We start from the raw sequence: 24,257 nt of genomic DNA, 5'->3' as shown, positions 1-24,257 counted from the left end.
GATCCCTTAAGATTCCATGTGAGTTTTAGGTTGAGTTTTCCTATTTCTGCAAAAAAAAAAAAAAAAAAAAAAAAAAAAAATTGGGATTTTTGACAGAGATTACATTGAATCTGTAGATCACTTTGTGTATATTGACATCTTAATATTAAGTCTTTCAATCCATGAACATGGGATGTGTTTCTGTTTATGTCTTCTTTAATTTCTCTCAGTAATGTTTTACAGTTTTCATTGTACAAGTCTTTTACTGCCTTGGTTAATTCCCAGGTATTTGTTTTTTTTTTGCTATTATAAATGAAATGAAATTATTTTTATAATTTCCTTTTCAGATTATTAATTGTTGTTATATAAACCTGCAACTCATTTTTGTGTGTTGACTTTGTATCCTGTTACTTTGCTGTATTCACTATTAGTTCTACCAGGCTTTTTTTTGGGGTGGGGTGGTCTGTAGAGTCTTTAGGGTTTTTTACATATAAGATCTGTGAACAGAGATAATTTTACTTCTTCCTTTCCAGTTTGAATCCCTTTTATTTCTTTTTCCTAATTGCTCTGGCTAGAACTGCCAGTACGATGCTGAATAGAAGTGGCAAAGCAGGTGTTCTTGCCTTATTCCTGATCTTAGAGGAAAAGCTTTTAGTCTTTCACCATTGAGTATAATGTTTGTTCTGGGTTTTTCATATGTGGCTTTATTTTGCTGAGGTAGTTTCCTTCTAATCCTCATTTGTTGAATGCTTTTTAAAAAATTCATAAAAGAGTGTTGTTGTAACCATTTCTTTTTAATATCAGCTGTTCGCACTACTTTTTAGGAGCTCAATTCCTTGGTTATTTCTTAACAAATTATAGGCAGGCAACACTCAGTTTCCCTGCCCTTCCTCCTGTCTTTAGAGAAACTGCACTTCTCTAAGTCCATCCCCTGTACTCAGCCAGGTCTTCTGCCTGGCTGGGCTGTCACAGTCGGATGGCTGGGTAACATGTCGATGTTTTTCTGGCTCTGCTACCAATTAGCTCTCCATAACTGACTACCTGCTTTGCTCTGGTGTAATCACTCCACAGGAAGTGAAAGATAACTTTGGAAAGATGTACAACATTCAAAGAAACCAGAGATTGTCATTTTGGCCAATGTATATGAAATATTTTGGTAAATTATAGAGATAAAATCCCTTTTTAGTAGACTAGGCTGGGGATTTTAATGGCATTGAACTTTAGTTTGAATAAAGTAAGCCACAGGCTAGATGAGTACTAGATTTTTTCAATCTTTGTTTTCTCTGGAAAACAACCCGTATTCTAAACCACATGGGGGAACATAGTTCAAAGAGCTTAAACAGACAACAACTATCATAACAGAAACTACCAGAGATGCCTGTCACTCCTAGCTCACACTGCATTTCTGGAACTGCCCTTCCCAAGTTCTGTCAGGGGCATCCTATGTAACATGTTAGTGTTCCTATTAGCAGTGAATTTTCTTGGCCTTTATTAGGCCCAGGAAGAATATTGAAGAATCATTGCTAACCAGTGGGTTTCTTCCTTCACTTTTACTGCCCCCCTCAGAAGTGTAAGATCTTTCATTTCTTTCCCTTATATTAATATTACCCTAGTAGTGAGTTGTCTCCACTTCCTATAGACTAGAAATATAAATTCTAGACATGTACTCAGTTTAACAAAATCCTACCAGAATAAAATATTAGCTGTCCTTAGAGTTTGTCATAATGGAATTTCACTTGTATTGAGGTGGCTGGGGAGGAAAATAAAATTGTTAGAAGGAGGAATGGAATGTGGAGCCCGGTGGTGGGCGGGGGGGCAGGTGGCGTGCTCTTGCTCCCCCACTTGGAAAATACAGCCCTTATTGCTCTTCCTTTCTTTGGGGTCTCAGGATTACTTCCTCTTTGGAGTTTTTAGACTGTCTCTTTTTAAGTTTCAGATAGTAATGGAAAGAAAAAAAAAGGAGCTACTTATCACTTTTGTTGGTTTAAAAACGAATCCAGAAGCTTGCATTGGGTATTATGGCTTCCCTGTATATGGAAGAGACCAATATCTCTTAGAATTCAGAGAAAACAGGATGAACATGTTGCTGGGGGATTGCGGGGCAGAAATGTCCGCAAGACGCCAACAGCTCACCACAACTGCTGTGCTCATGCTCATGTCTTTATTTCAGAGTTTGGGCCTGGAGATGGTAGTATGGTTCTAAAGCTCACTCCATGGCAGGAAGTGGACAAAACTCAACAAAAGTTAGTGTCTTGCAAAATAGGCTGGGACTGTGATATACTCCTGTAAGAGCTGATCCAGGTCAAGAGAGAGGGAGGGCTGGGAACTCACTGTCCTCTGAAGAAACACCCGTGGAAATGCTGCTCAGGGCTAGATGTGGATTCTAGCAGTATGAGGAACCTGAGGGAATAGGGAGGAAATGAGAGTTTTGATTCGAGGAGAAATTAACGAGGTGATTCCTCAAGGGCTGGCCGCATGGCCAGGCAGCTCTGCTGCAGGGTGACTTCTTGCCTCTGGGGTAACACGGAGTTTACAGGTGGCAGGAAAGGCGGCTGTGGACCCAGGCTGGGTAGGTGGCTGGGGTGCTCTTACGGGGTTTCCAGACGTAGAAGGAAGATGCCTCTTCTACCTGTTCCCTAAAATGGGTCTGGGTCAGGGGAGGGGACAGGTCTGAGATGTGAGGCACTTGGGTATGCTTCAGATGTTCTTAGATCAGAAGGGGTCTTAATTTGCCTCCTCCCTTTACAGATGTGAAAACAACGATCTTTGGTCCAAAGTCGCTAAGAAAATGACTTCAGGCCACAAAAGGCCTATTTTCTTCTTCCTACTTGAATTCTCAATCCAGTGATTTAAAGAAAAAAATCACACTTATTTTTTTGACAAATGGCAGACGTACCCGGGCAGTGGGGCATCCCGATGTACTTGGTGAGGTCCATTCTTTGACCCATATCCTGGGGCAACCCCTTCCAGCCCAAGGTGCCGCACACTTTCTCCCTCTGTGTGGACTCCGTTCTGCTCGGGCCTAGGGCTTTGGTGCATAGCCTTGTGTTCTCAGCTTTCGTCTTCTTCTCTTCTATCTCCTTCTTCAGCTTCTTGTTTTCCTGCTGCAGGTGGACCATTACACTGTGGAGGTGGCTGTGGGAAGGAGAGGAAGGATGGGTTGTGTTGGGGCTGCTGGCTCTGGTTGGTTCCCTGCTAGAAAGGACAGATAAAGGTGTCACAGGGAAGACAGCACAGATGCCCAGGTCTGTTCAGAGCCGGCCTGTTACACATGCTCTGTAGAAATGGAAGCCTACGTGTGTCCTGTGAAAGAAGCCCAGGCCTGGGGTCTGAGTGGACCAGGAGCTGGTACTCCTGCCCAACTCTGCCAGCTCTGGGCCTGTTTTCTTATCTGTCAGACGGGGACAGTCAGGCCTGGCCTGACTGATGGGATTCATACGAGGATCTGGTTTGATAAATGATAGAAATTTGACTTGAAGAGCCAGAAGGCTGGTAGGGACAACTGTGATCATGTGTCCTCGGGTTCTCATGGCCGTGCCTTGGAAACACTCTCACCCAGCACCAATGCCAAAGCCCGCGTTCTCTCCGCTCCCCTTTGCTGAAGAGTCGGGAGCACAGGAGATCCTAGCTCTGTCAAGAACTTGGGTGAGTTACTTATCCCCATTTTACAGATTAGGAAATGGAGGCTGCCATGTAGAGGAGGGGAAAGATAATTTAGCGCATTCCCCGTGGCTCAATAAATAGCAACTTTTATTATCACTGTTGTGTGTCTCCAAACTAATGTTGAGGGCAGTGGGTGAAAGTGGGCTCTGAAACCAGACTTCCCACGTTGGAATTGTGACTCTGCCACTTATTAGTTTTGAGACCAGGGGCAAGTTACTTAGTTTCCCAGGTCCTCTCTTTCCTCATCCATAAATGGGGATCATGACTATACTGAACACAGGAGGTCTTATGAAGATGAAATGAGCTCATACGTGTCAACGCTTAGTACCTCACACACAGCAAATAATATGTATTAGTTGAGCTACTATCATCATTAAAAGTTGGTTTTCTTTCAGATAAGAACAGGAGAACTCAAGAGTGAGTTCTTTGTGAAAGAGAACTTCCTGGACTTGGCACAACAGAAGAAAAAGACTGAAGTTATCTTTTACCTTGAGAATCTGACAACTTTTCTTTTACTTACACCCTAGTAAAAAGTTTCGTGGTCTTTTCTAGAGGAAATCAAGTAGAGAATTCATCCTCAACCTCTTCTGTGGGCATATGCTCTACCCTTTTGCTCTCTACAAAGCTGGCCAACCTTGAGGTCGCCTCTTCCCCCGCCCAGTAGCCCCTCACTCCCAGTGCTGGTGGGTCTGGAGAGGGGGTCTCAGCAGTGCCCTCCTTCCCTGGCTCTCTGGCTCCCTCCTGTCAGCATCCCCAAAGCCTTCAATATCCCATACAGCTCATCCACATCCTGACTTCTCAATTCATTGGCCTCCTTATTCCAAAGGTCTCATCCTTCTCTTCAACTCAGCCATGTACCTAAGGCCAAAGCCTAGAATAGGGCTTTCCACCTGGGGTGCCACGAATGGATTCCAGGTGTTTGGAGATGCCTGCCTGCCCTTGGGGGCAGGCTCTGAGGCAGCCACTGCTTGGTCAGCTTTGTCACAAGTATGCCAAACAAATGTGGTTACTTTCATCGTTTTTTAGAGACAGGGTCTCATTCTGTCACCCAGGCCAGAGCGCAGCGGTGTGAACATAGGTCACTGTAGCCTCAAGCTCCTGGGCTCAAGCAGTCCTCCCACCCCAGCCTCCCAACTAGCTGGGGCTGTACGTGTGCACCACCACGCCTGGTTAGGCTAATTTTTAAATTTTTTATGGAGACAGGGCCTTGCTGTCGTCCAGGCTAGTCTTAAACTCCTGGCCTCAAGTGATCCTAAACTGTGGTCATTTTCTTTTTCATTTTTATTTTATTTTCACTTTTATTTTAGATTCAGGGGTACATGTTACATCGGTCAACTCATGTCACAGGAGTTTGTTGTACATATTATTTCATCACCCAGGAATTAAGCCCAGTACCCAATAGTTATCTTGTTTGCTCCTCTCCCTCCTCCCACCCTCCACCCTCTGATAGACCCCAGTGTCTGTTGTTTCCTTCTTTGTGTTCATAAGTTCTCATCATTTAGCTCCCACTTACAAGTGAGAACATGTGGTACTTGGTTTTCTATTCCTGTGTCAGTTTGCTAAGGATAATAGCCTCTAGCTCCATCCATATTCCCACAAAGACATGATCTCATTCTTTTTGATAGCTGCATAGTATCCATGGTGTTACGTAAGGCATGGTTGTTTTCTAAGTGTTCCCTGAGAAAAGGTTGGGAAGCGCTGTCCTAAGGCTTGTTGTTACTTGTTACTTTGCCACCTCCAAAATCTCAGTTTTAGGCCTTCATACCTTCACCTCCATTCTCAAACTGGTAACACTCCTCGCATACCTCCCTCTTAGTGGACCCAGCTTTGACCATGAGGGGAAGCAAGACCACAGGCCCCCAGATGACCAGGTGGAACAGAAGGGCTCCTCCAACCTGGCCTGCTCACCTGATGATTTCATGAAGAGATGTTCCTTGTTTGTTCCTTCACTTGGGATCTGTTAGAGCATCTCAGCCCCTGCCCTAAATAATCCAGTCTGCCTTTCAGTGCCTGTTCCCTGCTTAGCACCCTTGACCTCTGAGAACCATGAGAGCAGGAATGAGCAAAAAGACTACTAAACTCCCTTTGGATTTTTGGTGAGAGAACTAAGGCCCTGAGAGGTCAAGTGATATGCCCAAGGTCACATAGATGCAGATTCGAGACCTGGGGGTCTTTCCAAAGCACCAGGCCTTTCCTGGGCTGATCCCCCTATCAAGGGCTAAAGCCAGCCCTGGCTCCCTGCTGACCCTTCTTGTCAGCTCCCAGGAAGCAGCCAGGGTGGTTTAAGATGACTTACTCCTTTTCACCACTCAGCTTGGCAATGTATTTCACCTGCTCTCGGAGCTGGTTTCCTAGTTTCTCATTGGCGACCCTGTAATAAAATCACAGGAGAAAACAGCAGCCAGTCGCCAGCCTCCCGTGAGCAAGGGTGCAGCTGGCTGAATGGGATGCTGGGTTCTCAGCAAGACTGCTGCTGCATCCCAGGTCCCCCACGCATCACCCTGTCCCCAGAGCTAAGGCCTTCCTAGCACCTGGGAATTCAGAGGACTCTCTGAACTCAACTCCTATGCAAAATCCTGTGAGCCCCAGGTGAGTTCAAGGGAATGAGTTCAAGGGGGCCAGGCAGTGAAGCTGGATCCTGGGACGGGAGGAGGATATCTGAGCCAATGTCCCCCTTCCTTCTTGCTGCTGAGCAAAGCACCCCTTCCTTCTTGCCGTCGCTGTTTCCAGCTCAGCAGAGGGCTTTCCAGGCCTGCCTGAAGGGTTGAGCCCTCCTCTCCATCTTATTTCCATCCCTTGGGTGTGGGCTGAGACTGGATCTGTTTTCCAGGAGTGCAGGGGTGTGTGTGACTAATCTTTGGCATGCATGTGGCTCCTCGGCTCAGTCCAGGCCTCGGACCCTGCCTCCCTTTTTCCTCCCATACTCACTTCTGCTGTTTTGCCCATTGCTCCAAGTTGGTCATAATCTGATCATTCCCTCGGTAGAGCCTACAGGTGTCTTTGGGCACAGACCGCTGGGGCAGGCAGCAGGGCTTGGGTACAAGAAGAAAACGAGACAGTCAGAGGTGGGAGCACAGGCCTGTCACCCCTCCTTCTGAGTCAGGCCTCTTCTATCTCCCTGGGAAAAGAAAACTTGGCTCTGCTGTCCAACCCAAGGCCAGAGTTGTGGAGTTGCCACCAGACCTCCCCCTCTGGCTTGTGCGGGTGGCATCTCACACAAAGGTGACATCTCTGAGAAGGCACCATTTATGGCAGAGACACGTAGATTTGTACACTTATAATCACGGTTTTCAGTGTGAAGGCATTAACGTGACTCCTAAAAAAGAAGTATGCTAAGCCAATTTTCCAACAGATGGAAGAAAAACATTTGGAGGAAGAGGAAGAGATGCCTTCTTTTTCTCTCTTCTTTTTTTTGACAGTCTTGCTCTGTCATTCAGGCTGGAGTGCAGTGGCATGATCACGGCTCATGGCAGCTTAACCTCCCCCCGGCTCAAGCTATCCTCCCACTTAGCCTGCTGAGTAGCTGGGACCACAAGCATAGGCCACCATGCCCAGCTAACATTTAAACTTATTGTAGAGATGAGGTCTTGCTATGTTGCCCAGGCTGGTCTCAAACTCCTGGACTCAAGCGGTCCTCCTGCCTTGGCCTCCCAAAGTGTAGGGATTGCAGGCATGAGCCACTGTGCCCGGCCTAAGATGCCTTCTTTGTAATTCGAGCAAAGGCCCAGTGGCCACCTGAGCTGTCCTGTGGCCTCCTGCCATGAACTTCACTGCTCAGGGAGGTGGGCCTGGGACAAGCCCAGAAGGTCACTTAGTCCATTCTACTGTAGGGTCCAGGGCTGCCAGAAGTGTCAGGATGTACTCTGGAAGGGGACCCAGTGGACTAGGTCAGGGGTAGCTGGTGTACCTGACAGTCTCTTCTCTAGAATGGGGCCTTCGCTCTGCTCAGTATCTATCAACAAAGCCACAAGAACACAGGTGGGTTGAACCAGCAGCTGTGGCTCTTGCTTTGTGCTAAATGGAGGGGGTGACCTTTCCTTTGCTCCCAGGCTCTCCCACCCCCACCAAGGGCTGTCTGGCATTTGGGTGGTCATAGGATGTACCTGGAGGCACTGAGAGGAGGCACGCAGAAGCCGAGGCATGCCCACCTCCTTATCGTCCTCAAGGAGGTTCTCTTTTAGGGCGGCCATCTCCTCCTGGAACTCCCTGAGCTGCTCCTCTTTGGCTGCCAGCATCTTGAGGTCATTCTGGTGTTGCTTCTGCCACTGCAGCACCTGGCAGCTCATCTCCTCTAGCTTCTTGTCGAAGGCGTGCACCTACTCAGGAGAGCAAAGTGAGGAGGGGGACTCCAGCTGGCCTCCCTGACCCCAGGACCCACAAGGCCAGAGGGTGCTTCCTGGGCCTTGGGATACGTGTTGGGGGTATTTTCTTCCCAGTGGCCAGCAGAGGGCACCCATGCTCCGATCTTTGCTGCCTCTGTCTGAAGTTCAGGGAGCCAAGAAAGTGGAGGGAACCTAGCAGCCCAAGGGAATGACTTAGTGCTAAATAATTCTGGATGCAAGAGGTGACCTTGTGGACCCCTACCAGGAAGGCAGCCCAAGCCCCTGGCAGCTCCTCACCTCCAGCTCACTCTCCTGGTGGAAGCCCCGCAGTTTTCTTAATTCCGTATTGAGCTTTTTCATCCTTTCCTCATAAGCAATGATTTCCTCTTCCAGCTGAGCTTTCTTCTCTTGGGTCTGTGTCAAGCTTTGCTGCAGGCTCTTTGTCTCTGAGGTCACGTGATTGAGCTTCCGGAAAAGACAAAGAGGACGAATGGCTGTCAGAGACTTTGACCCTCTCTGCTGAGTCCTGAATGGAGGAGGGTTCCAGTCCCTTCCTGTCCTCTGCCCAGGGTGACACAGACAGTCACCTTGCCTAGTCTCCCAGAGAGGGGTGGGAAATGACAGTGGTTGGTTTTCTGCACCCTGCTTTCTCCTCCCTACCCACTCCCTCCATTTCTTCTCTTTCCAATCCCATGAATTGATGGGCCAGCCATGATCAGCACAGGATGGGGCATGAATTTCCCTGACAATCCAGACTTTGGGAAAACCTTGCCCCCGAGTCACCCATGGGCAGAAAGGCTTGCTAGATTTGGTTTTGATCTTTGTCCTCTTCCTCCGCCCTCCACCCAACTCCAAGCCTCACAAAGAGGAAGCAGGCCTTCTCTGCACAGACATCCCAGCCCACACAAGGGTTTGAGATGGCCCCATTGACAGTCAATAGGCAGGAAATTGGCTCCTGTGCTTCTCCCGCTACCTTGACGTTTCCTTGCCTGAAAACAGCCCCGGAGACTAGAGGGTGTGGCCTCACCTTCTCGAGGGCTTGTGTCAGGTTGTCCTGGCAGGCGGCTGACTTCCGGGATAATGCATCATAGGCTTCTTTGGTGATGGTAGTCTGGAGATAGTGCTTCTCCTTCTGCAGAGCTTTGTCCAGCTGGGCCTGCAGGCTCATTAAGGACTCCTTCTGAAGGGCTATCTTTAAGGAGGGAGAGCAGAACTGTCAGGGTGCCAGGTCAGGGTCATAGAGGCATTCTCTGTGCCTATAGGAAATGAACAAGAGCCAGGCTCTCTCCTGTCTGCAGCAACCTGCAGAGTCCGTGTTAACACTCACATCTTCACTTCACCACTGTAAAAGGTAGAGCTGTCTTTCCAGGCTCTTTTGCACCCCCCAGCCATATTTCCCTTTCTAGTTAGCATTTCCCTCAAACAGCAGGAGTACCAGCGGTGCTGGGGCATGATATGCCAAGTACACAAAAAAGTCCCTTTCACATCCTCTGCAGCCTTTGATAAAGACCTGGAATCCGATTTGAGGTTAGTGGACATGATAACAACATGTCCTTTGTGTTTTATGCCTCACTTAGTTCCTGATGTAATTCACTAGACTTGATGTGCCATGAAAGCAGGACTGTGCCTGTGTTTTGTTTCCTGCTGTTTCCCCATTGCTGTAACTCAGGGCATGGCACATGACAGAGTTTCAGGAAATGCTCAAAAATGGTCTTTGTTCTGTCACGTGAAATATTGCATTTTTGGAGTTAGGGATCAATTGATCAACATGTTAGGGAACATGTAGTTCTGGTAGAAGTGTGTTTAAAAACTGAAGTCTGTTTTCAACATCGTAATGAGTATTCATGGTATAGTTAAAAGGAAGTTGGGATCTGGAGTCAGAAAAATCTGGGTTGAGGTCCAGGTTCTATCATTTACTTATTTCTCTAGCCTCAGTTTCTGCTTCCACAAATTGAAATCATTTTAACTGTTTCGTGGAGTTTTTATGATGATCAAATGAGGTGATATGTGTTAAAAGGGCTTTGTTTTACTATACGACTATGAGTTACTGTCACAGACACACACAGAAACTAGCCTTCTTATATACTTTAAGTACAGGACAGAGATCTGCTTCTGAGTCTGGAAGCCAGAGGGAGACCTCAGAAATTCATATGCCTGACTTGTATTCTTTGGTATTCTAGCACACCTGCATCTGAAAGTGGCCATGCACACAGAAACACATTCTTTTGGGTTTTCTTGTTTTATCTCCAGTAACTGATCAGTGCTTCAAGTTTATTACTTTTTCAGATAGAATTTTGAGTACCTCTGGCCCTGGGAATTAGTGAGATGAAAAGTGGTAAATTGGACTTCTGACACCATATTTTACATGCCCTGGTGGTGAAACTATTCCTAAAGATGAAATAATTTGGTCTTCTGAAAACAGAAGTGCATCTTTTCTGGGGACTTCTGAAAAACATGGAGTCAGCAGCGTCTGCCCAGTAAACCAGAGGAATCACTGGAGAAACTATAATTCACTGTCAATGCTTGATAAGTGATGGCTGAACTGAGAAATGTAAGTATAGAGGTAAGACACTAAAACTGAGGATGGTGAAAAAAAATTACAGTGAAGCTAGAAGCTAAAATGGAAGCTTTAAAAATTTTTGCTAACATGAGTGGTTTAGCTTGGAGAAAGATTCTAAAAATCTACATATAGAAGTATGTAAATTATAGAACCAAGAAGTTCTAGTAAAAGTTCTAATAAAAGACCTACTCTCTCTGCTGTCAATGGTATTAGGTCTAGATGGTTTTATAGGTGAATTTCATGAAGTCATCATTGATTCCTCACTTTCTCTCACATTCATTCCATCAGCTCAGACATACAACTTTTCCATCATCACAGAAAGGCAGCAAGTTCTACTGGGCAGTGCTATTTTTATACTTAGAAAAGTCATACTACTTTAAGATTTATTTTTATATTATGAGGGAATAAGGGCTGCTTGGCCTTTCATTTGTAGCCCAAGAGACCAACTACCAAGGTGTTATATTTTTCTCTTGCCCAGAAAGATGGAATGGATTTAGCTGGAGAAAGTATGGCTGCTTATGATGAGGGAGAAAGGGAACAGGTGTTAGAGCTGGATAATTCAGGTTCAAATAGTGGTTGATTCCATCACTTGCTGGTCAGTGACTTTGGCCCTCCATCTTTCTTTCCTCTATCATGTCTCTCTTTTTGGCAGTAAAGCAGATGGAAGCCATGTAAAGAGCTTAAGTGGACAACAAATAAATGACGACTGAATTCAAGCACAGTGCTTAGCATATGTCAGATGCTATTTACTCCTTTCTGTCATTTTTACTTGTGTAATGAAAAATAACTGTCCCCCCTTTCATCTCCTTTTTGTGCTTTGTGACAAGTTTTGGAAGTGTTCCCTAGCAAATTGCCCCCCAAAATGGATTCACTTAACTCTGGTCTAAAATGTAACATTGGAAGACTTGATGCCAAAGCCCAAATAGCTTGGGGCTCCACCAGATATGAGATGAGACCTTCCACATATGGAAGAAACATTTCTCTGGCTCAGCAACCAGGTGCCAATGGGGAGGGAAGTAGAGCTGTAGGTGGCCCAGGATCCGCAGTTGGCTGAGCAGTTAGCTGCATTTCTGTGTGGAGGAGAGGTGGGTACAGATTTCAGGTCAAGGGTCACAGGGTTCAAATTCCTCACTCCCTTGGGGTTCCTGTCTACTCACCTCTTTATTCAAGTCTTGGATGACTTGCTGGCTGGTGTTGTATTTGTTGAGAGAGGATTCCAGTTGTGTAGAACAACACTGTAGCTCTGCTCGGAGATTCTCATTTTCTTCCTCCAACTTTCTGGAATTCTCTTTCAACTGTTCCCTCATTAAAGAACAAGGCACAGCAAAGGGGTGTTAATCTCAGATAACTATAAAAGCCCCACTCCACCCTCCCTCTCACCCAGCTCTATCTCCACCCTGAGGGAGCTCAGGCATTCTCGCTCCCCTCCTCGCTGGCCTTTCCCACTGTCCCTCCCGTCTTTCCTAAGCTCTGAGCATCCAGGGCCTCCGCATCCCCGGAGGCCCAGGTGGGGTCATGTCCCGCTCTGGATTCCTGACCGAGCTCTCCTGGGATTCTCCCACTCACCGTCTTGTCTTTCTTTTTAAATTCCTGCCGCAAAGCTTCAAGTTTTTCCTCCATCAGCTTCTCATGCTCTTTGCTCTTCTTCAACTGCTCCCGTTTGTCCTCCAGAAGCTTTGTGGCCTCCTGAAGATCTTCTTCTAACTTGCATTTGATGGAGCCTTGCTCCCTGTGCTGAAAAAATAAAGACTGAGCTGAAAGACTGTCTTAGACTATATTATATTTGGGGGAAAAATACAGACAATTGCACACAGGGCATGGCTGAGATGAAGAAGAAGACAATTCCTTAGTTATATAGCATATGTAAAATAAAAGGTTTCCTCCAATGCCTGTAACATTTTTTCTTTGTTCAGTCAGATATACCAATTTATTTTATTTATTGATCTAATTCCTAAGTACCAGCTTTCTCTCCCACTTTCTTACCAATTCTTCCCAAAGATTAGGAAGATTCCAAATCTTTATCAAAAACCTTTTTGAATGAAGTTTAAAAAATCTTAGAAGAGAACAAAAAGAGTAACTCAGAGATCAAAGACTTTAAATTGACTGACAATTATCTCCTACTGCTGGGCACTATTTAAAAAATAAATAAATTGATAAGAATAGCTTTTGAATCCTAGAAAGAACAACACTGTCATTTGATTAATTTTAAGGTTAACCATTGAAAATGCTTCTTACTGGTAATGGGAGCTGGTGCTGAGTGGCTGGCTTAGCATACTAACACAATTCTGGTCAATTAATTTGCATGGATTGGTGGTGACATCTTCCCAAATAATGACTGATATGTTTAATCTTTTTCTTTTTTTTGAGACAGGGTCTCACTCTGTCACCTAGGCTGTAGTGCAGTGGTGCGATCACAGCTCACTGAAGCCTCAATCTCCCAGCCTTAAGGGATCCTCCCACCTCATCCTCCCAAGTAGCTGGGACTACAGGAATGTGCCATTATGCCCTGATAATGTTTGTATTTTTTTTTTTTTTTGTAAGGCAGGGTCTTGCTATGTTGCCTAGGCTGGTCTGGAACCCCTGGGCTCAAGTGATCTGCCTGCCTTGGCCTCGCAAAGAGCTGAGATTACAGGTGTGAGCCACTGCTCCTAGTCTGTGTTTTATCTTAAGCAGAGCAAGCACTTGAATGGGCCATCTGCCTGCCCGTCATACCTGGTGCTTGATACGATCAAGCATGTCATTCATTTTCATATCCTGCTCAGCCACTGTCTTCTGAAGCTGCCTCTTTTCCTTGTCTGAATTTTCAAGCTTCCTCAGGGCTTCAGAGAGTTCTAATGACAGCTCCTCCACCCGTTTTCTAAAGCAAAATAACAGCCACAGGAGGACAGACTTCAGTGCCCATGTGGGCAGATTGTGGAGCTGACCCAATGGGAAGTCCTTGCTCTCCCACGCCTGGGCAGCTGCCCACAGAGGGCCCGGCTGGGTCAAGAGTGACAGAACCTCTCTCTGGAGGGGAGCCTGAGCCTGGGCACCTGTTGGAGGTTTGTTCCTTCTCAGCCATCGAGGACTCCTTCTGCAGCATCTGAAGTTCTCTCTGTAGTTCCTGGATGGTGTCTGCCTTCTGCTTGTCCAGGAGGAGGCCATTCTGCAGTTTCCTCTGGGTGTCCTCCAGGTGACAGCCTGTCAGTGCAGCCTCTTCTTTGCACTGGGCTGCTTGCTGAGCTGCAGAAGCAGGGAGATGGCCATGTGAGAAGGGAGGGTGTATGAAGATCACACTCTTATCAGCCTGGCTGAAGAGTTTTTCCTTTCATTTTGTGCCCTACTTCAGTTCCCAGTCTGTCCTCATTTCTCTCCATTTCATGATCAGTCCTAAAGAGCTCTATTAAATTATCTGTCTTTGTCTCAGATGTGGACACCTTCTGGACTAAAATTAAACAAATTGGTAGAAATTTCTCAGCAACTCCTGTGCGACTCATTCTGTCACTGGGGACAAATCCTGACCCTTCTGGAGTTTAGAGGCTCCTGAGGGAGGCTACCGGCCCACCGTCCTAGAGAACACTGTCATGTTAAACTCGCACCAACTAGGCTCAGGAAGAGAGATCCACATGGGTTAGAACGCTTGGAGATGGATGAGTGGAGGAACAGAAGCTGAGATGTAGAAAAAGAAGTGGGAGGAAGGGAATTCCAGGGGCGGGGATTGTTAGAGCAGATGCCTGGTGAGGAGAATGCGGAAGGTGTGTGGGAGGAGGGTAGAAGACACCAGTTTGACTGGAAAGGGAAGTGGGGAGGAATGGTGGGCGATAGAGTTGAGTAAGTGGATGGATGAGGGGGGCTTTGGAGGACTTTGGAAGCCTAAGAGAAATGCTTAGATGTGGTTTAGTGGGTTCTTGAGCAGGAATCTGACATAAAAGAAAAACTGCTTCAGGAAAATTGGAATACATTAGAATAGAGAAAAACTTCCAGCAATATCCTTCTAGCCCACGCCTTTGCCTCCACTGGGTATGAGGGGAAGGCAGCTACAAAGTTAGAGCTGGGGCTTGAAGTCTTGGAGTTACCTGTAGAGAAAGGGAGCTACACAGAGGAGGGAGCTCACTGAGGAACGAGTAAGAAGGGGAGGAGAGTCTCTAGATGACTACAGTCAGAGCAGGAGAGAAAAGAGAACAATGGGGAGGTTTGTGGGAGAAAGACGGACCCGTGATGTCTCCAAAGCTGAGAAACAAACTTTGAGGCATAAATAGCCAACAGCATCAAGGAACACAGCATTAAAGGAGGGTGAGGAAGGAAGCCAAGCTTGGATCTTATCTTATAAATTGATAAGTAATTCATATAACATAAATTTAGCCCCTCCCCCCCACTTTTTATGAGACAGAGTCTCTATTGCCCAGTCTGGAGTGCACTGGTGTAATCTCAGCTCACTGCAACCTTGACCTCTCAGGCTCAAGTGATCCTCCCACCTCAGCCTCCCAAGTAGCTGGGACTACAGGTGCCCACCACCATGCCTGGCTAATTTTTGTATGTTTTGTAGAGACAAAGTTTTGCCATGTTGCCCAGGCTCTCTTGAACTCCTGGGCTCAAGTGATCTGCCCACCTTGGCCTCCAAAAGTGCTGGGATTATAGGCGTGAGCCACCGTGCCTGGCAAATTCACCCTTTAAAAGTATACAATTCAGTAGTTTTTTGGATAATCACAAAGTCACGCAACCATCACCAATATTTAATTCCAGAGCATTTTCATCACCCCCAGAGAAACCCTGTACCCAAGGCAAGAAGTTATTGGTGACCTCTGAGAAAGCAGGCTCTGTGGAGGGACAAGGACATCATCCACAGTGCAAGCTGCACAGAAGAGAATGTATTTGGGGGCAAAAAGGAGAAAGGGAATAAAAAGCCAGGGAAGGGTGAAGTGAATTGTGTGATGAGGGCCTGAAGAAGATGGAGAGGACTGTGGTGCAAAGGACAGAGCCCTGCCTCCCTGTGGCCAGGAAGGGCCAGGGTCTTCAGGCAAGACTGCTGGGAGAATGGTGGGTGGGTGACTACAGAGGGCAGGCGAGCTTGGGAGTGGGTGAAGGAATTCAAGAGGGCGGTGGCCACTGCTGTGAGGTATAGGATGAGGCCCTGAGAAGGTCTGCAGTGAGACACTGGAGGAGGGCGAGGGGAAGTGGCCACTGGGAGAGAGAAGGTGGCTGCTCTAGGGCTGCTCTAGCCCCACAGAAAAGTGTGGTGGGACAGCACCTGCAGGGGCCTCACCAGCCAGCCTCTCCTGCTGCTTGGCCTCTTCGAGACTGTTCTTCAGCTTCTGGACCTCAGCCTGCAGGGCCTTGCACTCCGCCTCCTTGGACTTGTCCTGCTTAGCCTCCTTGACTGTCATTTCAAGTTTTGTGGCCATGCACTGCTGCTTCTCCAGCTCCTTCTCCTTTTTCAGGAGGCTGTTCTGAACCTGTGTCAGTTTCTTCTCCAGCTCTTGCAGCATCTCATCTTTCTCTTGGAGGAACTGAAGACAGCAAAATGCAAATGCTGGGAAAGGTCTGAGTGGCAGTGGGTGAAGGCAATAAGAGGTTGTCTCAAGCCCTCATCCAAGCCACTGGCATCCCCTGCCTGGACATTGCACGAACCTCCCTGCCTCCACTCCTGTTCCCCTCAGGCTATTCTCCACGCAGTTGAGAGAGGGAGTCTTTATAATTATTATTATTGTTATTGTTTTTGAGACAGAATCTCTCTCTGTCGCCCAGGCTGGAGTGCAATAGCATGATCTTGGCTCACTGCAATCTCCCATGTTCAAGCCATTTTCCTGCCTCAGCCTCCCAAGTAGTTGGGATTACAGGTGTCCACCACCACGCCTGGCTAATATTTGTATTTTTATTAGAGACGGGGTTTCACCATGTTGGCCCGGCTGGTCTCAAACTCCTGACTTCAAGTAATCCACCTGCCTCGGCCTCCCGAAGTGTTGGGATTACAGGTCTGAGCCACCGTACCCAGCCGTTTATTATCTTAGTTTAGTTTTAGTTTTTGAGGCACTCTCACTCTGTTGCTCAGGCTGGAGTGCAGTGGCACGATCGTAGCTCAATGCAGCTATAACCTCCTAGGCTCAAGCGATCCTCCCACCTCAGTCTCCCTGTTACAGCAGGTAGCTAGTCAGGTGTGAGCAGGGCAGGAGAGGGCTCCCCTGCCACATACACCAGGGTTGTCGGGCGACCATCAGGTGATGGTCAGGAGGTTGTTAATTGTCACTCTAAAGTAATAATTGGTCACGGCCATGCCAGGGAAAGGCAGGGTCCTAATAGATAGAAAACACCTGAAACTGGTGATCAGCAGATTCCTGGGTAAGGTCTCAGGAGTTGGGAGAGTGGTGAGAAGTAATGCAGGACCCCGGAAGTATGCAGGCCGAGGCAGGTGGATCACTTGAAGTCAGGAGTTAGAGACTAGCTTGGCCAACATGGTGAAACACCATCTCTACTAAAAATACAAATATTAGCCGGGCATGGTGGCAGGCACCTGTAATCCCAACTACTTGGGAGGCTGAGGCAGGAGAATCGCTTGAACCTGGGAGGTTGCAGTAAGAAAACCCCAATCAAGAGGTCAAATGGCACATTTGGTCTCTCAAGTCGCCTGCTTGGCCCTCTTCCAAGTATATTTTCCCTCCTTTCATTACTGCTCTAAGGCTTTTAAAAAATGTTCACTCCTGCCTGCTCTGAAACTTGCCTCAGTCTCTCCTTCTGCCTTCTGCCCCTCAGTCAAATTCTTTCTTCTGAGGAGGCAAGATCTGAGGTTGCTACAGACCCATATGGATAACTACCACTGCTAACATCCTGAGTAGCTGGGACTGCAGGGGTGTGCCACCACACTCAGCTAGTTTAAACATTTTTTTGCAGAGATGGGGTCTTGCCATGTTGCCCAGGCTGGTCTCAGACTCCTGGGCTCAAGTGATCCTCCTACCTTGGCCTCCCAAAGTTCTGAGATCACAGGCATGAGCCACTGTGCCCAGCTAGAGAGGGGGATCTTAAAAGTGCAAGTCAGATCTTTTGCCTCAGCTCAAAACCCTCCACTGGCTTCCATCTCTTAGAAAAAGGAGGGAGTCCTTACAAGCACCCCATGGTCTGGTCCTAGGCTACCTGTCTGACCTCACCCCTTGCCACCCTCACAACTCTCTGCCTCTGCTGAGCTCCTGAAACACTCCAAGCAGACCCCACCTCAGTGCCTTTGCACTTGCTATTCCCTCTGCCTGGAATATTCTTCCTCCAGACCTCTGCCTGGGTGGCTCCCTCACTTCATTCAAATCTCTGCCCAAATGTCACCTTATCAGAGAGGACTTCTCTGATCACCCTGTGTACAACCGCCATCAAGCTGTTTGAGGGATTTATCAGTATCTGATGTGGGTATATCAGTATTATATATTAATTTTGTTTACTGGCTGTCTCCCTACACAGGAGTGCAAGCTCTATGACAGGAGGCATGTTGCAGGTTTTGTGATATTCTTAGTGACTAGGACGGTGCTTGGCATATTTTAGGGCTCAAAAATATTTGTGGAGTGAATATACGAATAACTCAAAACTGTTTACCCAGACTCCGTGCCTTGTCATCATCTCTCCAAATGCCTCTGTTTTGACGGGCATATCTCCTCTGTGCCTTGAAACAGGAGGTTTTCATGACCAGCCAGTCTATCAGTTGGATGATGATGATGATTATTATTATTATTTGAGACAGAGTTTCGCTCTTGTTGCCCAGGCTGGAGTGCAGTGGTGCAATCTTGGCTCACTGCAACCTCCCCTCCCGGCTTCAAGCCATTCTCCTGCCTCAGCCTCCCAAGTAGCTGGGATTACAGCTGTGCACCACCATGCCTGGCTAATTTTGTGTGTGTGTTTTTGTTGTTGTTGTTGTTGTTTTTTTTTTTAAGTAGAGACGGGGTTTCACCCTGTTGGTCAGGCTGGTCTTGAACTCCTGACCTCAAGTGATCCACCCACCTTGGCCTCCCAAAGTGCTGGGATTACAAGCGTGGGCCACCGCACCCGGCCCTCAGCTGGATTATTTTTAATAGCTCTGACGGAAGTTCAGAGTCGGAATAGTACTGATTAAAAAAGCTTGCATTGGTTTCACGACCTTTCTGTTCTTGGTTCCATTTCTAGGCTTTTCCAAGAACTTGATTTATGTTGGCAGTAACAGTTCTTTTAGGACACAGCTCCATTAATATTTTCAAACTGCCTATTTACATATTCATAAGATATTTTTAATTTTTCTTTCTTTTTTTTTTTTTTTTTTTTTGAGACAGGGTCTCATTCTAGTGTCCAGGCTGGAGTGCATGGCATGATCACGACTCACTGCAACCTCCACCTCCTGGGCTCAAGGGGCTCATGTGATCCTGTGACTTGAGCCTCCCAAGTAGCTGGGACTACAGGCGCACACCACCATGCCCAGATAATTTTTGTATTTTTTGTAGAGACGGGGTTTCATCATCTTACCCAGGCTGGTCTCAAACTCCTGGGCTCAAGAGATCTCCCCACCTCGGCCTCTTAAATTGCTGGGATTACAGGCTTGAGCCACCATGCCCAGGCAGATATTTGTAATTTTAAAAGTGAAATTCACTTGAAATTCTTAGTAAGGCTACCTGTTATTTTATATCATTTCCTTCCACTATCAAGCATAAAAAGAGTATAAGGGAACAATGCAAGTAAGTGTGTCCCAAATGCTCTTGCTACCTTGCAGGGCTTGGGAAAAGTCAGTGCCTCTGTTTTGGTCCCTGCATAATCAGATTCATTTATTATGTATGATGAGAAATACCAAAGAAGTGCTTAGAATTGAGCCTGGGCCTGAAGAGCCACCATCTCACTGTGCTTGTGTTGAGGCTCCCAAAGCAATAATGGTGGGTGAAGGCAGAACCGGTTAATGCCAGGACATGGCCTCACACCTGCCCCATTGGGAACCCCAACCAGAGTTCCTCACTTTACCTTGTCTTTCTTCAAAGTGAGCTTTTGGGTCTCGGTGAACTCCAGCTGTAGCTCCTGCAGCCGGCACTGCAGGATGGTGATGTCCTTATCCTTCCTCTCAATGTGGGCAGATGTCTCCTCCCGCAGTCCGTGCAGGTCCAGCTCCAGCTTCATCATGTCTACCATGGGGCGGGACAGAGTCTATGCTCAGGGGAGAGTTAGGCTTCCTTCTGGCTCCCCTGCCACAGCCTGCAGCCCCAGTTTACCCTTCATGATGTTTTTCTTCTGTTCCGACACGGCCTCTAGTTCCATGCGCAGATCCTTCACCAGGTTCTGGTACTCCTCCACATGCAGGCACTGGCTGTCTTTCTGCTCCTGCAAGTGCTTCAGTATCTGGCAGATGGAAGAACAGGGCAGGATGAGGAGATGAGAGACAATGGAGAGTGCTTTCTAAAATGCCCAGCATCCACAGTCAACAGTAAGTAGGGGCACAGTAGCAGAGTAATGGTTGCTGGGGGCCAGGGGATGGGTGTGCGGAGTGACTGCTAATGGGTACAGGGTTTCTTCTGGGGTGACACAAATGTTCTGGAATTAGGTAGTGGTGATGATTGCCCAACCTTGTGAATATACTAAAAACCAATGGTGAATTTTATAATTTGTCCATTGTCTCCTAATGAATTTTTTTTAAAAAAGAGAATAAAACAAAAGGATATTGCAGACTTCTCAGGCTCACACGGAATACACATAAAAGCAGCCATCCCTGTATCCCTTCCTCCCTGAGACAGACAGTTGTTTATGGAGAATCTACTGTGTGCCCGGCACTGTCCTGGGTGCTGGGCATGGCTCCATTAATATTTTCAAAGCAAATAATGTGGAGCAAAAGACACAGACAAATCCTTGTCCCCATAGAGCTGACCTAGTGGGGTGAGATGAAGAGCATAATAAGTAGTGACTTATAGAAAATGTTAACAGTGGATAAGTGCTATGGGGGAAACAGAAGAGTGAAGGGGAATGGAGGGGCATGGGCGGGGGAGGCGCATGTTGCAATTTTAAGTAGGGGGATGGGCTGGCCTCCCTGCGAAGGTGGCCTCTCAGCTGAGACTTGCTGGAGGTGAGCTTTCAGGTGGGGAGACTAGCCAGAGACAACGCCTGTGGTGGGAACATGGAGGAGGCAAGTGCGGCTGGCACGGAGCAGGCAATGGGGAGAGCTGGAGGAGACGAGGTGAGGAGCTGGGTGGTCACATCACCTGGGGCTTGGGGTCCTTCTGCAAGACCATTGGCTTCTACCCTGAAGGAGAGGGGATGCCTTCCTCACCAAGAGAAGGCAGGAGCATGTGGCTGGGGAGGAGCAATTCGTTGCCTGGGCATCAGGGATATTGGGGAGAGTTATTTGTGTGATTTCAGAGCTGCTAGGAGGGAGGGCAGCAGCAGGAAGCCAGGAGGTGACAGCTGGAGAGATTCAGGGCAGCCACTGCAGGACCCAGGAGTGGGCACTGCAGGGACTCAAAGCCCCACACTGTGCCACACTGGCCGAGGGGAGGAGAGGCCTGCTGGAAAAAGCTGGCGCGGGTCTCTCGTTCCTAATGGAGCCCCAGGGAGTGTGAGGGCTTTGGAAAGGAAACATAATGCGGTGGGGGAAAGTGTATTCTGCTTCTTGGGGAAGTTTGTATCACTAAAAAAATGGAGTCTTATGAGATTTTTGCTCGAGGTCAGGATGTGAATAACATGGAACTGATCTTTAAAATAAATATTGACAGATGTCCAAGGAAGAACTACAAAGTTCAATATTGATCCCTTGTTCAACCAACTTTCTGGGATTGGAAAGTCCTGGAAAGAGGAGCATCTCCTCCTCCCCGACTAGAGAACCCCTTGGGGAGCTGACATGTGTTGTTTACTCCCTCTGCCACCCCACTTCGCCCCCATTTCGGCATCAGTCTTGGGGCATGCAGGCATGCCAGCACCTGCCCAGCATGGCCTCCTGTGGCTGGCTTTGCCAGGTACCAAGTTCAGTCATGGCTGACTTAACAGGACCTCACCTAAGAGGACACCTGGCCATGTTTTAACTCCTGGTTCATCAACTTTTATTTATTTATTTATTTTATTTGAGATGGAGTCTCATTCTGTGGCCCAGGCTGGAGTGCAGTGGTGTGATCTCAGATCACTGCAACCTCGACCTCCTGGGTTGAAGTGATTCTCCTGCCTCAGCCTCCTTAGTAGCTGGGACTACAGGTACGCACCACCACACTTGGCTAATTTTCGTATTTTTAGTAGAGATGGAGTTTCACCAAGTTGGCCAGGTGGGTCTCTAACTCCTGACCTCAAGTGATCTGCTCACCTTGGCCTCCCAAAGTTCTGGGGTTACTGGCATGAGCCACCACACCTGGCCACTCAATTCTTGCTATTTGTTTACATGGTTTAACTGCTTACCTATTATTAGAATCAACTTTTGATACTGCTTTGAATTTTGCAAACACAGAGTTCTCAAAAAAAAAAAAAAAAAAGCAGGGGGAATAAATTTGGATTAATAATCTTTCCTAAATTAGTACTTTTCAACTCCAGCCAGACACGAGGAGGCTAGATGGTCCTTTTGAATGTAGCCAGGCAACAGAAGTATTGTCTTGTTTAGGTGTACTGTTAGAAGTGGGTTAAGAGACAGGTGCAGTTCCAAAATTGAATGCTGCCTGTCTTTTGGGTTTGGCAGACATTATACACAGTATCCTTGTGGCAGGGCCAACCAAGCTCACACAGATATAAAATAAAATATAAATTGTCATATAAAAATAAAAAATAAGTAGGAAAGCCCAGAATCAAACCCAGCTCAGCCCGATCCCAGTAGGCACAGATCAGCAAATTTCTCCCACCTTTTTGATGTCTTCACACTCTTCTGAGGAGCTAGGAGGGTATCTGTGGGTGGCTGTACAGGAAGCAAAATCGGCTTGTAGTTTTATCAAAGCCTCTTCACGCTCCAGAACCTGCAAATAAGCTTAGATCAGTTATGCTGGATGATCAATGGAACGTGCTTGTTACCATGACTATTATTTCAGAGTGTTCCTTTCTGCCCCATAAGTTTGTTGCAGAATTATACAATTCATCAGGCATTCCCTGTGGGGTAGGTAGGGAGAAGGAATTAAGCTCCCCATCTTACATCAAGGTTCTCTAAGGCGTATGTGATCTGTCTCAAGTTCATCAATGCCCACCCTTGCACTCTCTCCTAAACCTCCGTTTGGTCCATTTGATGAGGCAGAAGAAGGTTCTTCAGGGGCTGTGATGGAGAGATATACCTAATCTATCAGAGGACAGGATACAAAGTTTGAAAGTTAAAGAAGGAAGTTCCTTATGGAGTGTGTAATTGTGTGTGTAATTTTTTTTTGAAAAATAAAAAACATGAAATTTTGGTTTTAATTTTATGCTTTTTTGAATTTGTTGAAAATAATTCAAATAAGACCTGAGCATGGAAAAGTGAAACCCCCTCTTCACTTATTCTCCCTTCCCTCACTTCCACTAAGGGAGAGGACAGTATTGAAAATTCAGTTTGTACTTATATATTAGTATTATCATTAGAGATAAAACAAAAGTTGGACTGAACTATACATGGAATTCTGCAACTTATTCTTGACAATAAGTCACAAAGCGCCTTCCATGCAGCTCTTACAGATGTGCTTAGTCCTTTTTACTGGCTGCATATTATTCCACAGTAGGGATATCTCTTCAATTATTTCTCTTAATCTCTTTAACCATTTCCCCACTGATGGGCATTTAGGTTGTTGTGTGAGAGATTTTAAGATTCTTTAGAATCTCACACTATGTGGGTGGGAAGAAGCATTACCATGGAGAATATGAACAAAGTGGGGGGGCAAGTATATATCAGACATTTGAGGATTCTTGGCGAAAAAGATTAATTTAGGTGACTCTTTTTCCCTCCTTTCTCTCCCCATGTCTTGATTGAGGGTCTCCCAGATACATGTTCTAGAAGAAGACACTTACCAAAGCGTTACTGCTGGCCAGCTTATTTCGAAGTTCTTGAATGAGATCATCCTGTTGAGAGACCTTTTGCCAGACTTCAGACAGTCGTTTCTGGGTCTCCTGATGCTCTTGAATCATGCAAGGAGAAGTGTATATCCGTACCTTTGAATGATCACCCTTGTTCTCAGGCTCCTGAGAGATTTAAAAATAATGGGTTGATTTTGCTTATAGTTTGTGAGTTACTTCAGAATTCCATGAGCATGGAAAATCTGTAGACCTATATTCTAAAGGTATATGTTCATATATGGAAATCATGGTTTCCTTAACAAAACAAAAAATATTAACTAGTGCATATATATGTTAAAAAGTCCAAATGGTTCACAAGAGAAGACACTGAAAGATACGTCTTCCTCCATCCTAACTATGACTCAGGTGTCCTTTTTGATGACAATCCATGTTACCAGCTTTTTGGATATCATTCAGGAATATTTTATGCATATTTGCATAAAAATCACTTTTTTTCTTACACAAATGAGTCTTTTTTTTTTTTTTTTTTTGAGATGGAGTCTCACTCTGTCGCCCAGGCTGGAGTGCAGTGGCACTATCCTGGCTCACTGCAACCTCCGCCTTCCAGGTTCAAGCGATTCTCCTGCCTCAGCCTCCCAAATAGCTAGAATTACAGGCATGTGCCACCATGCCGGGCTAATTTTTTTGTATTTTTAGTAGAGACAGGGTTTCGCCACGTTGGCCAGGCAGGTCTCAAACTGCTAACCTCAGGTGATTCACCCGCCTCAGTCTCCCAAAGTGCTGGGATTACAGGCATGAGCTACCACATCTGGCGGACAAATGAGTGTCTT

At 46.6% G+C, this 24,257-nt stretch overlaps 1 protein-coding gene across 4 annotated transcripts in view; it reads right to left on the bottom strand.

Moving 5' to 3' along the window:
• Positions 1–1,868: 1,868 nt before the first annotated feature.
• Positions 1,869–24,257, bottom strand: part of PMFBP1 (polyamine modulated factor 1 binding protein 1) — a 165,867-nt gene continuing 143,478 nt past the window's right edge. For 2 of the 4 annotated variants that reach the window (XM_063597724.1, XM_055100235.2), the window contains 16 exons: positions 23,422–23,592; positions 22,299–22,409; positions 19,704–19,830; positions 19,459–19,616; positions 15,767–16,010; positions 13,557–13,746; positions 13,237–13,381; positions 12,091–12,258; positions 11,682–11,819; positions 8,992–9,156; positions 8,262–8,429; positions 7,746–7,958; positions 6,571–6,674; positions 5,939–6,013; positions 2,876–3,114; positions 1,869–2,379 (listed from right to left, as the gene is read on the bottom strand). In XM_063597724.1, the coding sequence (XP_063453794.1) occupies positions 2,363–2,379; positions 2,876–3,114; positions 5,939–6,013; positions 6,571–6,674; positions 7,746–7,958; positions 8,262–8,429; positions 8,992–9,156; positions 11,682–11,819; positions 12,091–12,258; positions 13,237–13,381; positions 13,557–13,746; positions 15,767–16,010; positions 19,459–19,616; positions 19,704–19,830; positions 22,299–22,409; positions 23,422–23,592 (2,433 nt within the window). In that variant the 3' untranslated portion in view covers positions 1,869–2,362. Of the gene's footprint in view, positions 3,115–5,938; positions 6,014–6,570; positions 6,675–7,745; positions 7,959–8,261; positions 8,430–8,991; positions 9,157–11,681; positions 11,820–12,090; positions 12,259–13,236; positions 13,382–13,556; positions 13,747–15,751; positions 16,011–19,458; positions 19,617–19,703; positions 19,831–22,298; positions 22,410–23,421; positions 23,593–24,257 lie in introns of all 4 variants that reach the window. The other 2 variants (XM_055100233.2, XM_055100236.2) reach the window with 2 other exon arrangements.

This window comes from Pan paniscus, chromosome 18 (genome assembly GCF_029289425.2).
Source record: "Pan paniscus chromosome 18, NHGRI_mPanPan1-v2.0_pri, whole genome shotgun sequence".
NCBI classification, from domain to species: Eukaryota; Metazoa; Chordata; class Mammalia; order Primates; family Hominidae; genus Pan; species Pan paniscus.
This window is presented reverse-complemented; position numbering and strand designations above follow the sequence as displayed.